The following is a 13987-nucleotide window of genomic DNA, read 5'->3' on the forward strand; positions in this document are numbered from 1 at the left end:
TATCTGTAATCAGTTTTATTTGTTCAGGTGATGAATGGGTAGTGACAAAGTAATGCTTCCTGCTGGCTGCAATTTGTAAACATCATGTTCTTTGGCAAATTTATTTCAAATCAAGGATAAGCAGTTGATCTAAAATATAAAAACAGTCCACAAATAATATTTTCATATATCCACAAAATCTACTCCCTTTGTCTCTATTAGATACAGAGCTATCTTTTCTTCTTGAGACTAGATTTATGCACTGTTTTATATTCTAAACAGAAATGTGGACTGATACAAAGTGCTTTGATTAGAAATATGACGTCTTACTCTTACCTTGACAAACACCCTTATATTTTTTTAGCAGTTTAATTAGATGTGCATTAATCTCTAACAGTGTTCTTACGGATCCTGTAGGTCAAAGACGCCATCGCATAACCTTAGATATTAACTCCCTTCTGCAGTGTAACCTTTGAAGCCAACACACTAACAATGTGTCACAAGGGTAACAACAGGGTTATTGATTAGGCAGTGGATGTTAATTCTAATGTTTGTGCTCTGAGTGTTGCTATGTTGATCTATCACCTGTGGGATTGTGGGACTTTCAAGCACTGCAGGTGGAGGATAATATATGTATATTTAGTTAACATCACACATCTATGATCAGCAGCAGCTCAGCTACTACCTGATAGAAAACAACTGAATCTTTTCCTCTTCACTCAGGATCAGCATGTGTGCAGCTCACATGATGAAGTGTGGAAAAGATATATAGCAGGTTCACATTAATAGATATAGGTAGGGTGGATAGCTTGCACTGTGGGAAACTAATGATAAAGCTTGAAAAACTAACCCAAACATCTATATGATCAATAGACTAGAAATTGTTACTTCGTACTGTTGAATTAAAAATTTTTTGTATAAAAGCAGATTAATTCAATTAAATTACTAATTTTAACATGGCAGTTTGGAAATATTTCTGGTGCAAAAATACTGTGCACCACCCCTTGTTCTTATTAAGATAAAACTGTTTTAAAACTAAAGTTGTACTTATGTTGTATATAGTAACCTCCTAAAAACTGCTACTAAATTTAGCAGGCAGTATATTCTATTTATAAAAATCAAAATAACTACAAATAAAGGTAACATTTTTTACAAACACAATGGTCAACATATTTACCTGTAGTAGGAATGATCTTTGCTGTTCTGTTTTGAATAACAACTTTTGGGATATCCTATATCTTTTTCATTAAATATTTGGAAAATTTTGTTTTAAAACCATGATACTGTTATAATTTTACTCTGGTAAAACCATCACAATCTCACACTGAGTCATGCCTATTGTTGATTATTGTTGATGGTACACTTCTCACTGAAGAGAACATTACCTGATGGCGCGACAGGAACTGATTAAGCCAATCTAATGAGAATGTTACCTGGAAATGCTGTAAACGGTTTCCACATCTCTGCTCAGTAAAACATGACACATCGTGAAACCGATGTGTGTCCCAAATGCTTGAAATAAAGTGCTAAGCGGAGAAACATTTAGGCTGCGTTCACACTGCAGCCTAAAGTCATCCAATTCCGATATTTTTCGTCAACTCTGATTTTTTTTTTTTTTTGCCGTGGTCGTTCACATTTCCATATAAATGCGACCTGCTTGTGTTCAGCAGTGTGAACGGGAAAACGACCTGAAAGTGTCCCGCATGCGCAGTTGAGGGAGCAATAACAGCGTTCTTGGTGTTCTGCCAACTGCCATAAAAAGAAGAAGTGGTGCTCAGTGTTTGCAGAAGTAAACATGGAGGCTAACGGAGGAGCTTATTTGAAGTTGTTGTCCGACCGGAGCAGCATATTAACAACTTCATCCTCATTATAGTCCGTCATGGTTGTTGTTGTTCTTCCCGCTTGCGCATATCAGGACACAGAATAGTGAGATTTGTCGAGTATCAGTGACATTCAGGTCAGATGGAAGCGACCTGGACGTTAGGTCGCATTTGAATCAGATTCGTATCGGATATGGTCGCATTCGAAAAGAATTTGTGTTGTTCAGACTGTTATGAAAAGTTCAGATAAAGGTCGCACTACATCAAAAAAAAAAAATTGGATTGAGTCACTTCAGACTGCAGTGTGAATGCAGACCTACTAATTTCAAAAAGGGTATGTTATTTGTCCAAAGATTACCAAGAAATTTCTGATTTCTGCTTCTTGCCAAATCAGAGCTGAATTTATGAATCATAACATGCAACAAAGTTCTTGCGATATAAGGAAAGCCTAAGTCTATAGGTTGTTTCACAGCTAAACATAGAGCTGTAACTGTTGATATTAGAAAGCCACATCTGCACCTGTTGAACTATTTATTGTGTGGAGGTCCGTTACTTCATCCTTCTGTATTTGATTAAATCTACAGACTGGATACAAAGTTACACAGACCGGAATTGCAGAAGTAGAATTCCTATGTAACGTTAGCACTCAAACATTTAAAGCAAAAGTTTCCCAATTTGTCTCCAAAGGCTATTTGTTTTTCTCAGATTTACTAGGCTTACACTAACCATTAGCAAACTCTTCAATGGCAGCATTTATGTATGCAAATGGATATTAAGCTCCTATATGTACTTGGTTTACACATAAGGGAGATCTGACTGAAGCTAAGTGATTAGATCAACAAGGTCTCTTAACTCCGCCACTTTACAAAGCACAGCATCGGCACATATTACTCCTGTATTGTAATTCTAATTCAGCTGTCCTTGCGAGCCACTTGTTAAGTGCATAAAAATTAGATTTACATAAATTTGCATGTCAACCACTGAGGCATAATGCCTGTATTTCATTGTGGGTGTAAATAGGGGCACAGTTTCCATGTTTGTTGTGTTGTTACACAGGAAAGAAAATTGATACTGTCACTCCAGTGACCAGCGTTCATTTATAAAGTCCTATCTTCACTCTCTTTGCAACATGAACTCAAAATATAATTCTCAGATATTTAGGAAAACACATACTGGATTAACAGGGTTTGTGTTAACAGTTAAAATCCCTTGGCAACTGTCTCTCCGTTTCTCTCTGTGTGGGAGCAGGATAAGCATCTAGATTAATGGCTGTATCTGTTATCTTTATTCTAAATCACTATCAGATGTGAAAGACAGTGAGGTAGGTACACCAGAGGACTGTTAGTGTTTAAAGATGATTCAGCAGCCCATGCAGTACTTTCAGTCTTCGGAGAGCTTTTTCCTGTCTCTTATGAGCTTTTACAAATTCGCCAGATTGTGCTCTGCACCAACAACATCCTCTTTTTCAGTCAACATACCGTTTGATCTGTTTTCTATCCATTATTAACTATCCATTATTTTTGATATACTGAAGACAGTTAAACTGAATGTATATAATTGACTTTATGTCTCATCTCCCTCTTGTTGTCTCAGGCTGACCAACTGATGTTTGCAATGCATTTTGTGAAAGGGATGTACTCTGAACTCTTCCAGGAGAATGTGAGTAATTTTTTTTTATTTTTAGGTTGTCTGAAGCCAGTGACAGTTTGATTGCATAAATTCTAGTTTTGCCCAGATGCAACTTTTGACGGAGCTGTTTGTTGCAGGAATGGGAAGTTTTAATCGGATCCATTGTTGGAGAAATGTTTAAAAAAGAGGTAGGGATGCTTATTTATTCATTTGCACCATAAAACAAATATATCTGTCTCTAACGGGGTTTTTTTCGTCAGGAATTCCCTTCTTGGATTGATCAGGAGAGGCATGGAGCAGTGGCCATTTTGAAGGTATGTGCACTAAAATATTATTTAACAGGTTACTTTATTTAAAAGGTGATCAAACATTGAAACAGAACACTAGATATTTAATTCAACTCGAGACATCGGTAGTGTAATATGGGATCAATTAACATTTGATGGCAAGTTTATCAGTAAACAAATCTTTCCCCATCTGAAGATTATATTTGCATCTCTAATGTAATATCTTTCATCCTTGTCAATTTTAACCACCTCTTGCTTTGCAGGCTACTTTCCCAGCTCTGTACCAGACTCTGTGTTTGAGTGACTCAGACCTTTGGGTGTCCTTCTTGCAAAGCTCACAGTGTGAACAGGAAATCCCATCTTCCATCACCAGAAAGATTAGTCTCTTCCAGCAGGTCAGCTTCCATTCAGCTTTTAGCTGTGAAGTAATGAAACTAAATCAGATTTTCCCAGCTGTTTGATTAACGCTGGCTTTCTGTTTTGGCCAGCGAAATCCTTCTAATTTCTGTCACGACAGCAAGCTGTCAATCTCTTTTTATTTCTAATAAACTAATAATTTTAACAAATATTTGTTAAGTAAATAAATCATAGAAAAAAATAAGGGAGTGTTAAATTTTCAAAATGATTTAAAAAAATATTAACTATTTCTTCTGACTAGAATATCATCAAATATGTCAATTTATTTCTGTAATTCAATTAAAAAACTCAGATTCATGAGTTATCCACTTGCAGGTGTTTTTTACTTAAGTTTGGTTCATTGTAGCTTAGTGCTAATAAAATTAAAAAATCTGTTTCTCAGACATGTCATGTGTAAGAAACATTTTGTGTCATTTATGTTATAAAGGACCCTTTTTAACAATATGTTATGCTACTGATCGCTTAAAGGTTTTGAGAGGCACGTTTTGAGGTTTTATTTGATCTGAGTTATATTATCCTAAAGTCTGGAAATTGATCACTGTGTGTGGAGTAAAAAATAAAGAAGTGTCTCTTCTTTAACTGAGTTGCTGAAAAAAAAGTATCTTTATATTATATTTGGATATACTGAGATGCACCTGCATATGTTAAAATCCTAGAAATGGCATAAAGTACATTCTTCTTACAATGACTGTACCAGTTGTAAGTTGAAGTCCAACTGTTTAAATGTGTGACTTAACTCCTTCAACATAGGTGAATTCAACCTTTTTTGCAAAGTGTTATTTTCTGATTTTATTTTATTTTATTTTTATTTTTTTACTTGTATGTACTCTACCATATATGCAGCTGCTGTTAATTCAGGCAGTGAGACCTGACCGTCTTCAGAGCGCCATGACAGCCTTTGCCTCTCAAGCTCTTGGTAAGAGTTTTACATTTTTTGTTTAACTTTTAAAGGTTTTGTGGGGGTCCACACTTTATCAGACAAATGCATTTGCACTTCTTAATTATTTCACCTTAATGTTTATTGCGGATGTTGGATGGCATATAATTTGACCAAATAACAGAGCGAGAAAAGAATAACCTTTTTTGAAAGAAATTTAGTTAAATGTTTTCTGTGTTTTCAAAATTCACACATAAATAAAATTGGCTAAAATTGGAGCCATTTGTAGTGGCTTGGCCATCTGGTAAGGATGCCTACTGGATGGCTCCCTGGTGAAGTTTTCTGGCCATTTTGCAATGTTAGGATACCCAGAGGAAGTGGAGAACTATTTTTTCTCGACTGACCTTGGTATTCTCCTGGATGAACTGGCCCAGGGCTTCTCTGATTAGGTTGTTGCCTCTGCAACCCAACCAAGGATTGGGTGAAAGATAATGGATGGATGGGTTTTATCTGTCGGTGCCTATCTCAGTTATTTATCATGACCATCCTCTGGTGGAAGACAAACCTGAGGATGTAGGTTCCTTTTTAACTAAAAGTGTAGCAGCAGGGCTTTACAACATGCGTCATCAGCCTCCTTGAAATATCCACCATTTCCACCCTAATGGGGCAGGGGAGGTAGTGGGAGAGGGTAATTATGTAGGCAAGATTTGAATAGGTGGCTTTGAGAAAAAAATAAAGCTGCCACACAAATCAGCAAAGAGTAGTAATTCACCCAAAATGATGGCAGTATTAAGATATAATAGCTGCTAATAAAAGATATATAAGCTTGCATAATTTGGTAACGAGATAAATGGAGATGACAGTCTGCATTAAGCAAGTTACTGATCAATGTTCTTACCTCCATTATATACAAGACACCCTTTACATGAACCTTACAATTTGTCTCTTTTTTTTTTTTGTAGTATTTTATAGCTATACAGCAGTTAAAAATAAAATTAAAGAATACTTACATTTGCTAAGTCTCAGAGAAACGTTTTTCCTACTGCTGCTTTGTGTCATTGTGGTTCTGCATAGTTTGAAGAACATATTCTTCCCGGCACTGACATTTTTTTTTTTTTTGCCTCACTCTGGAAGAGTCTTGCTGTAACTGTGTCTGTGGGGAGAATATTAACTGGAGACATGTGACCCTCACCTACATTGAATGTATTTAGTAATTCCCTTTCTTGCTCTCACATGGATCAAGGCTCACTGACCAGGATTTCATCTTGTTTCCACATGACTAAAACTAGACCTTATTAGATTTCTACTCCTTCTAACATTTTTGCCAATGAAAAAAATTGCACTAACATATTCATTTTTTTTTTCTCAGAGGTTACACTGTTCTACGTCTGTTATTACTCACTTTCACCTGGTTTTTGTACAATAAAATTGCCATTGCATGAATATTTGCATCATAATTTTAGTCATAGGAAATAAACACTTATATTCTTATAATCTCTGAGGAGTAAAATATATCCCTGTCCGGATGATTCGCAGAATATTCCAAAAGTGATGATGACAAAGTCCTTTTAAGAGTCTGACTAAAATCTTGTCTTCCAAAATTTTAAAATAATTTAGCAATAATTTCATCTTGCTAACATGTAGAGGTTAGAACTTCCAATTTTCAGATTTGAAGAATTTATAAAAATGTTCCCTGATGTTGGAAATCCAGCCGTTAGTAGCCGAAATCTGTTTTGGTATGTAATGAGCACACCCACTGTTTACTGGCACATTTGATTATTTTGATGCTATTAAATTTGTCATCTTATAATTTTTGTAATGCAGAGAAGTACACGACTACTTCTTGTTGAATAATATGTCTTGCGTGAATCTCAAACTCAAGAATAATGAGACGATTCCACTAACACGCCTCAGATGATGTTCGTGCAATGCCCACTTAAATTTATCACATTTATTTGGCTTAAAAGCTTGGACTTTCTGCTGCTCTCTGTGTTCACACAATATGAATAAGAATAACTCTCTTGCTTAAGGTTTTTCCTAATGATTTGCCATCCACATTGCAACACTTTTTGCAATGTGGATGGCACATATTGCATTTATCCATTTTTAAAGGTATATTTTAAATTTTATAAAGGTTTACAAATATGTAAGAGTTTGTGTCTATATATCTATCTATCCATATATATAGATATGTTACGACTGGCTCAAGGTCATAACAAAACAGGAGACCACGCAGTGGTTAAAGTGCATACAAATGGGCTTTTATTAACAAAAACAACAATTGATTGTGGATATCAGTATCAGTGACGTAATGCAAATGCTTGGATGTGTTGTATGATGCATATGGAAGTGTTGAAGTGCAAAAACAAAGACAAACACAAATGTGCAAAAAGGAGGGGAGCTGAGGCCTGGCAACAAAACACCACAAGCGTCAAGCGGCACAGTGGATGCTGAAGGCCACCCAGAAGATGGAGATACCCAGGTTCAAATGCTCTGCGCTCCCAATCAACCTGATCAGCAGACTTTATAATGACAACTTAAACTGTGCACAAATTCTTTATGCTTTAAGTATTTGGGCCAATTGTACCAAAACAAAACAAGATGACATATGTAACCTTAAAAACAACAGTGTCAGTGATACCATTTGTACATTTATTCTTAGTAAAGCATCATCTTTTACATATAGATTGCTGGTTTCTGTCATACCATCTCTTTTACAAGAATAATAAGATTATTTTTTAATTTGCTTTCGTAGGTTCTTCAAAATCTTTAGAATCCTTTTTCTTTCTTTTCTTGTTTGTTTGTTGGTGATTGTATTGAAATGCTAACTTAATCATGACACAGTGATAGTCCTCAAACTCCCAGTGAACTCATTCAGTGAGTGGATAATGCATGAGATGATAAGATTGTGCATGGTTTTGAATTTGGGGGCGGGGGAGGGGAGCATGCAAGACAGAGGGATGAAACATCAGAACAGGACGGCGGAAGAGTTTTTTGTGTATGCGTATGTGTTTTTGGCAGTAAATCAGTATGCTAATGAGGCATGGTCTGTAATCCTCTTACAGCTAATCTCACTCAATCCCTCCAGTCCAGGCCTGGGCACTGCTCTCTGTTCACACACACACACAGGCATGCCTCAGTGAACACAACACACACATATGCAGGACTTTTCAAAAAGTACTAAATCTTTTGCACTTATACAGGTGCTGGTCATAAAATTAGAATATTGTGATAAAGTTCATTATTTTCCATAATGTCATGATAAAAATTAAATTGTCATATATTTTAGATTCATTGCACACCAACTGAAATATTTCAGGTCTTTTATTGTTTTAATTTTGATGATTTTGGCAAACAGCTCATGAAAACCCAAAATCCCTGTCTCAAAAAATTAGAATATTATGAAAAGGTTCTCTGAACGAGCAATAAAAATAATCATCTGAATCAACAAAGTAACTCTAAACACCTGAAAAAGATTCCTGAGGCCTTTAAAAACTCCCAGCCGGGTTCATTACTCAAAACCACAATCATGGGTCAGACTGCTGACCTGACTGCTGTCCAGAAGGCCATCACTGACATCCTCAAGCAAGAGGGTGAGAAACGGAAAGAAATTTCTGAACGAATCGGCTGTTTGCAGAGTGTTATATCAAGGCACCTCAGTGGGAAGTCAGTAGGAAGGAAAAAGTGTGGCAGAAAACGCTGCACAACGAGAAGAGGTGACCGGACCCTGAGGAAGATTGTGGAGAAGGGCCGATTCCAGACCAAATTAAATTTTCATCTCCATAAAACTTTTCAGCAGATGGAAGCATGAAGTGCTCCAACATCTCCTGATAGCTGCTGCATTGATCCTGCCCTTGATAAAACCCAGTGGACCAACACCAGCAGCTGACATGGCACCCAGACCATCACTGACTGTGGGTACTTGACACTGGACTTCTGGCATTTTGGCATTTCCTTCTCCCCAGTCTTCCTCCAGAGTCTGGCACTTTGATTTCCGAATGACATGCAAAGTTTGCTTTCATCCGAAAAAAGTACTTTGGACCACTGAACAACAGTGGTCCAAAGTGCTGCTTCTCTGTAGCCCAGGTCAGGCGCTTCTGCCGCTGTTTCTGGTTCAAAAGTGGCTTGACCTTTGACCTGGGGAATGCAGCACCTGTAGCCCATTTCCTGCACACGCCTGTGCACAGTGGCTCTGGATGTTTCTACTCCAGACTCAGTCCACTGCTTCCCCCAAGGTCTGGAATCGGCCCTTCTCCACAATCTTCCTCAGGGTCCGGTCACCTCTTCTCGTTGTGCAGCGTTTTCTGCCACACTTTTTCCTTCCTACTGACTTCCCACTGAGGTGCCTTGATATAACACTCTGCAAACAGCCGATTCGTTCAGAAATTTCTTTCTGTTTCTCACCCTCTTGCTTGAGGATGTCAGTGATGGCCTTCTGGACAGCAGTCAGGTCAGCAGTCTGACCCATGATTGTGGTTTTGAGTAATGAACCAGGCTGGGAGTTTTTAAAGGCCTCAGGAATCTTTTTCAGGTGTTTAGAGTTACTTTGTTGATTCAGATGATTATTTTTATTGCTCGTTCAGAGAACCTTTTCATAATATTCTAATTTTTTGAGACAGGGATTTTGGGTTTTCATGAGCTGTTTGCCAAAATCATCAAAATTAAAACAATAAAAGACCTGAAATATTTCAGTTGGTGTGCAATGAATCTAAAATATATGACAATTTAATTTTTATCATGACATTATGGAAAATAATGAACTTTATCACAATATTCTAATTTTATGACCAGCACCTGTATATACAGAGTGACTTTGGTAGAGAACTTAAAAAAATATATTTTATTGAATCTATATCTTGGCCTTTACAGCAGCCTTAGTGAGACTTGTGCTGTTATCTTCTTCACTTATATTCACCCTGTTGTCTGTTATGTGTTATTGGGTCCAAGGTGAACTTTTCTATTCACAGGCAGAGGACGGTGGACTGCAGTGCGAATACTGATTATCTGACCATGCCAAAGCCAGTTGTGTATGAATTTTTGTTAGCAGATCTTATGCAAATGCTTCATTTTTTTTGCAGACAAACATCTGTTTTTCTTCGTTTTAGCAAATCAGCTCATTCTCCCAAGACTTTGTGCATGTTCTACTGTGCAAGCCATGGTAAAACACTCTGAATTTGGTAGCACACACCAAGTTAATGTTTAGGTTTGGTCTTTCGCCTCAACCATAGTGGACAGCATTTTGCGCAAGTGTATGGTTGTGTTCACATTAATACTTCTTTTAATATATCCACCAGTAACATCCCATCAAAAATTTCCAGGACAGGCTCTGGTGCTGTGTGGGCAAGCATTTCACTGTTGACTCATACCTCACCATCAAAATCAATACATCACAGGAGCATAAAGGTTTCAGTAAAGCAACACAGACTCAATTACATACTTAGAGTTGCACCTATGTATAAGAGGCTGTTCTCCAAACACCAGCTGGCTGACGAGGTATTATTTTGCTGCGTGGTGATTTCTGCTGCCGCAATCCTACCTCTCAATATGCATAGCACGTCACCCTCCCAAACCCCCTCTCTGTCTTTCTTAGTGTCTTCTTTTTTTTGCCCTCTCCCCTTTCCCCATCATTGCCTTCCCTTTAGCCTCCCCATCCTCCTCACACTTTCTCTCCCAACATGTCTGGTTAACTTACTCTATTCAGACTCTTTCTTTGTTTTATGTTTGCCAATAAACTTCCATATCTTACCACACCTAAAGTGCACCAAATCTGCCTCAGCTCTAATGTGTTTCCATTTGCCTCCAATTTTGTTTTGTTGCTATGCTCCATGATTTCTTTGTCCATCCAGCACATGAACAGTGTTACTTTAACACTCATTGTTATATTATCTTCACACATTAAGGTCTATGATGTTCAAATGCCAATGTTTAATTGGCTAGTTCACTTTATTAAAGACACGTGGGTCTATAGCAAAATGGGGCAGGGGAAAATATTTAAAGACATTTCACAGATATATCTTTCACGCTCCTCATTATCATTTAATATGTCTCCTCCTCTTCTGCAGGTATGAAAGAGCTTTCCCCTCCTCCTCTGAATTTGCGACGTCTCTACACTGAGACAATGGAGTGGGAGCCGGTGTTAATCATCATCTCTCCAGGGGCAGACCCATCCCAGGAGCTTGCAGAACTAGCAGCAGAAACTATTGGCAGGGACAATTACCATGAGGTAGGGAACAGCAGAATACAAATATAGAACACACAGGAGATTAACAGGGGCGAAAGGGTTTTCGACAGACTAGCACAATCACATCCACAGACTAGTGTGCCATAGCTTGTTGAATGTTTTTTGTGTATCGCAGTTTTAACATAAATCCTGTGCCACTGTTCTACCTATAAGGTTTATAATACACCGACTAAGGGAAAGTGGTGTTTAAAGATTTTTTTTTTATTCCTTAAATTACTTAGCATTACATTAAGACAAGAAAGTCAAGTTTTAAAGAGTATTATGGCTAAATAGTGTATGTAAGTAATCAAATAAGTGATATCCATTTTATGCCACTGGCTTTAAATGAGAAAATGCTGACTGAGGACATAGGTGAGTTAAAATGTTAGGCAAAAGTTCAGCTCTCTAATTTTGCAAGGCAGCATTGGACTGAAAGACACAACATGTTTTTTTTCCCAACTGATTCCATTTGTCTCCCCTGTTCCCAACCTTTCCTCTCTACCTGTTTAGATCTCCATGGGTCAGGGACAGGCTGATGTGGCCCTGGCCACACTTAGAGAATGTTCTCGAAACGGAGACTGGCTTTGCTTGAAAAATCTCCACCTCGTCACAGCCTGGCTGCCCCTTCTGGAGAAGGTGGGTTCTTTGTGTTTATGCTGTTTTTGTGGGATATGGCTTTAAGCACTAGATTATATTTGTTTTATATTGTTTTCTGTGTTAGTTTTGTGGTTTTTGCTAGATGACAATGAAATTAATCCACAGAAAGATTATTTTATTAGCAAAATGGATTCAAACTACCCATACTCACTACAGATTTGTATCTTTACTTCTTCAGTCCCTCCAGGATTTCACTTTTTTTTGTGCAGATTATGTGGTGATGTAGAAATTTTGCGATATTTTTTCTTCATATATCTACATATATAGAAGAAAAAGAGAGTCAGTTGACCTGAATTGTCCACCAGAATGAGCCTACTCAAATGTCTCAGGGTTTTGATGTTCATCTGGAGGATGAATATCTCTGCTGCTCACAGTGGAGACTGGAATTACAAGTGTCAGTTCAGCCAAAGTTTTGAATTTGGGAAACATTTCTCGAACTGAAGCAATCAGAAGTCAGAAAAGCTCTGTGAATGAGGGGCAGCGGGAGGAAATCCCACAACATATGTGCTCCTTCTGGTGCACCAGACGTGCTCCTGTCCATAATCCTGCTGCGCTCTGTCAGCTCACAGATAGCGAGATGCATTGAGTCCAGGTCAGAGATGATACTCAGATGAAAAATTTTGATTGAGTTAGTTATCTGTACTCTGTGTGTTAAGTTGAGAAAATGTTTGGATGTCTGCACCTAGTGGTCAGCGGTGTGAATTGTGATTTGTTAAAATGACGGACGACCTTCAGATTTTTCCGTCACCATTTTAAAATTCAGTCAAATGAAAAATATTCCATTAATGCAACCCAGGGCAGAAATAAGAAGTACTATCATTAGTGACTGAGAGTTAGCAGTCACATAAAACCAATGTTTTTAATTGTGAATATATGTATTAGTGCTGTCAATTGATTAAAGAATTTTATCAGAATAATCACACTCTAGCACTGTGGTTCTTGTGGAAATGGTGCCCTGGGTAAATCTCTTCTGACGCACCCCAATTAAAATTCAAGTAATTATCAGTTGTTGTTTTGTAGCAGAGAGCAGATAATGTAGTCTCCCAGTACTCAACAGCAACTGTGGAGTAAGTGAGTAACTGAGTAACTTACTCCACTACACATACATGCAGACTTACAGATAAGATATACTGTATTTTATTTCTTGTGTGGGCCACCCTTTTCTGATGCTGCCCAGAGCAGCTGCCATATAGCCAGTATCAAAAACTTGTTCCTCTCCATTCATTTCCTATGGAACTTGTGTGATGAGTCACCGGTCACCTCTCCTCATCCAGCTGAGTGGCTGGCCTAATTCTTGCATATGAAATTTTGAGCTCGTACACGAAGATGCTTGCACGCAGGCTAGCGATGCAACGCATTAAAGTTTAAAATTTTGTTACTGTCTGCTGTCAAAGAAAACTTGCCTTTCACTGTCATTTGTCACTCTGTGTGTCAAGTTCATAATACGGTGCCATGAACTTATCGACTCTCTGTGGGAGAGAAGCTTCAGAGGTAGTTTGATCAGTCCGTGCTATGTAATATTAACATATATGTATGTATGTGTTTTGTGGTGTGTTTTGGGGGAGGGGGGCTTGTTGTTCTTTTTTTCACTCTTCACAATAAGATCAATGTAGCATACTGAATAAAATGTGATAAACTGAAGCGAAGCTTAGAAAACTATGCCACATAAATTAAGAGAAAATTCTGTTTCAATTTACTAAGTTTAGACAAAGCCTGCCACTCAAAGGAAGTGTGGAACTGAAGACATAAAATCCATCTGTTATGACCTTATGTAGCCGATTCAGAGAGAGAAATACATTTCTTGAAGTCCATTGATTAAAAAAAAATAAAATAAAAAAAAAAGGCACATTGGACTATTCAGCTCATTGCAAGTCTACTTAATTCTGAAATCTGTTCCCTGCACAGAAACATAAAAGAACAAGGGGCTGTTAGATTTTGTAGAAAAGTCTCCACATATGTCCAGTGGAAGTAAGGCAACTTTATACCATCTTTTGGCCAAAGTCAACTTGAGGTTATATGTTTGTTGTTATAATTGGAATTAATAACAACATAAATAAAACACATCACAATAGATTTAGATTAAACAGATTAGAAAATAAAG

At 37.6% G+C, this 13987-nt stretch overlaps 1 protein-coding gene across 1 annotated transcript in view; it reads left to right on the plus strand.

The window, feature by feature from the left end:
* Positions 1–13987, plus strand: part of dync2h1 (dynein cytoplasmic 2 heavy chain 1) — a 108828-nt gene that overhangs the window by 61050 nt on the left and 33791 nt on the right. Inside the window, exons 76-82 of the mRNA XM_014987415.2 lie at positions 3393–3458; positions 3566–3616; positions 3689–3742; positions 3979–4110; positions 4976–5048; positions 11072–11232; positions 11740–11865. Of these exons, the coding sequence (XP_014842901.2) occupies positions 3393–3458; positions 3566–3616; positions 3689–3742; positions 3979–4110; positions 4976–5048; positions 11072–11232; positions 11740–11865 (663 nt within the window). The remainder of the gene's footprint in view (positions 1–3392; positions 3459–3565; positions 3617–3688; positions 3743–3978; positions 4111–4975; positions 5049–11071; positions 11233–11739; positions 11866–13987) is intronic.

Source organism: Poecilia mexicana, unplaced genomic scaffold, assembly GCF_051168715.1.
Source record: "Poecilia mexicana isolate PSO_F unplaced genomic scaffold, ASM5116871v1 scaffold_13, whole genome shotgun sequence".
NCBI classification, from domain to species: Eukaryota; Metazoa; Chordata; class Actinopteri; order Cyprinodontiformes; family Poeciliidae; genus Poecilia; species Poecilia mexicana.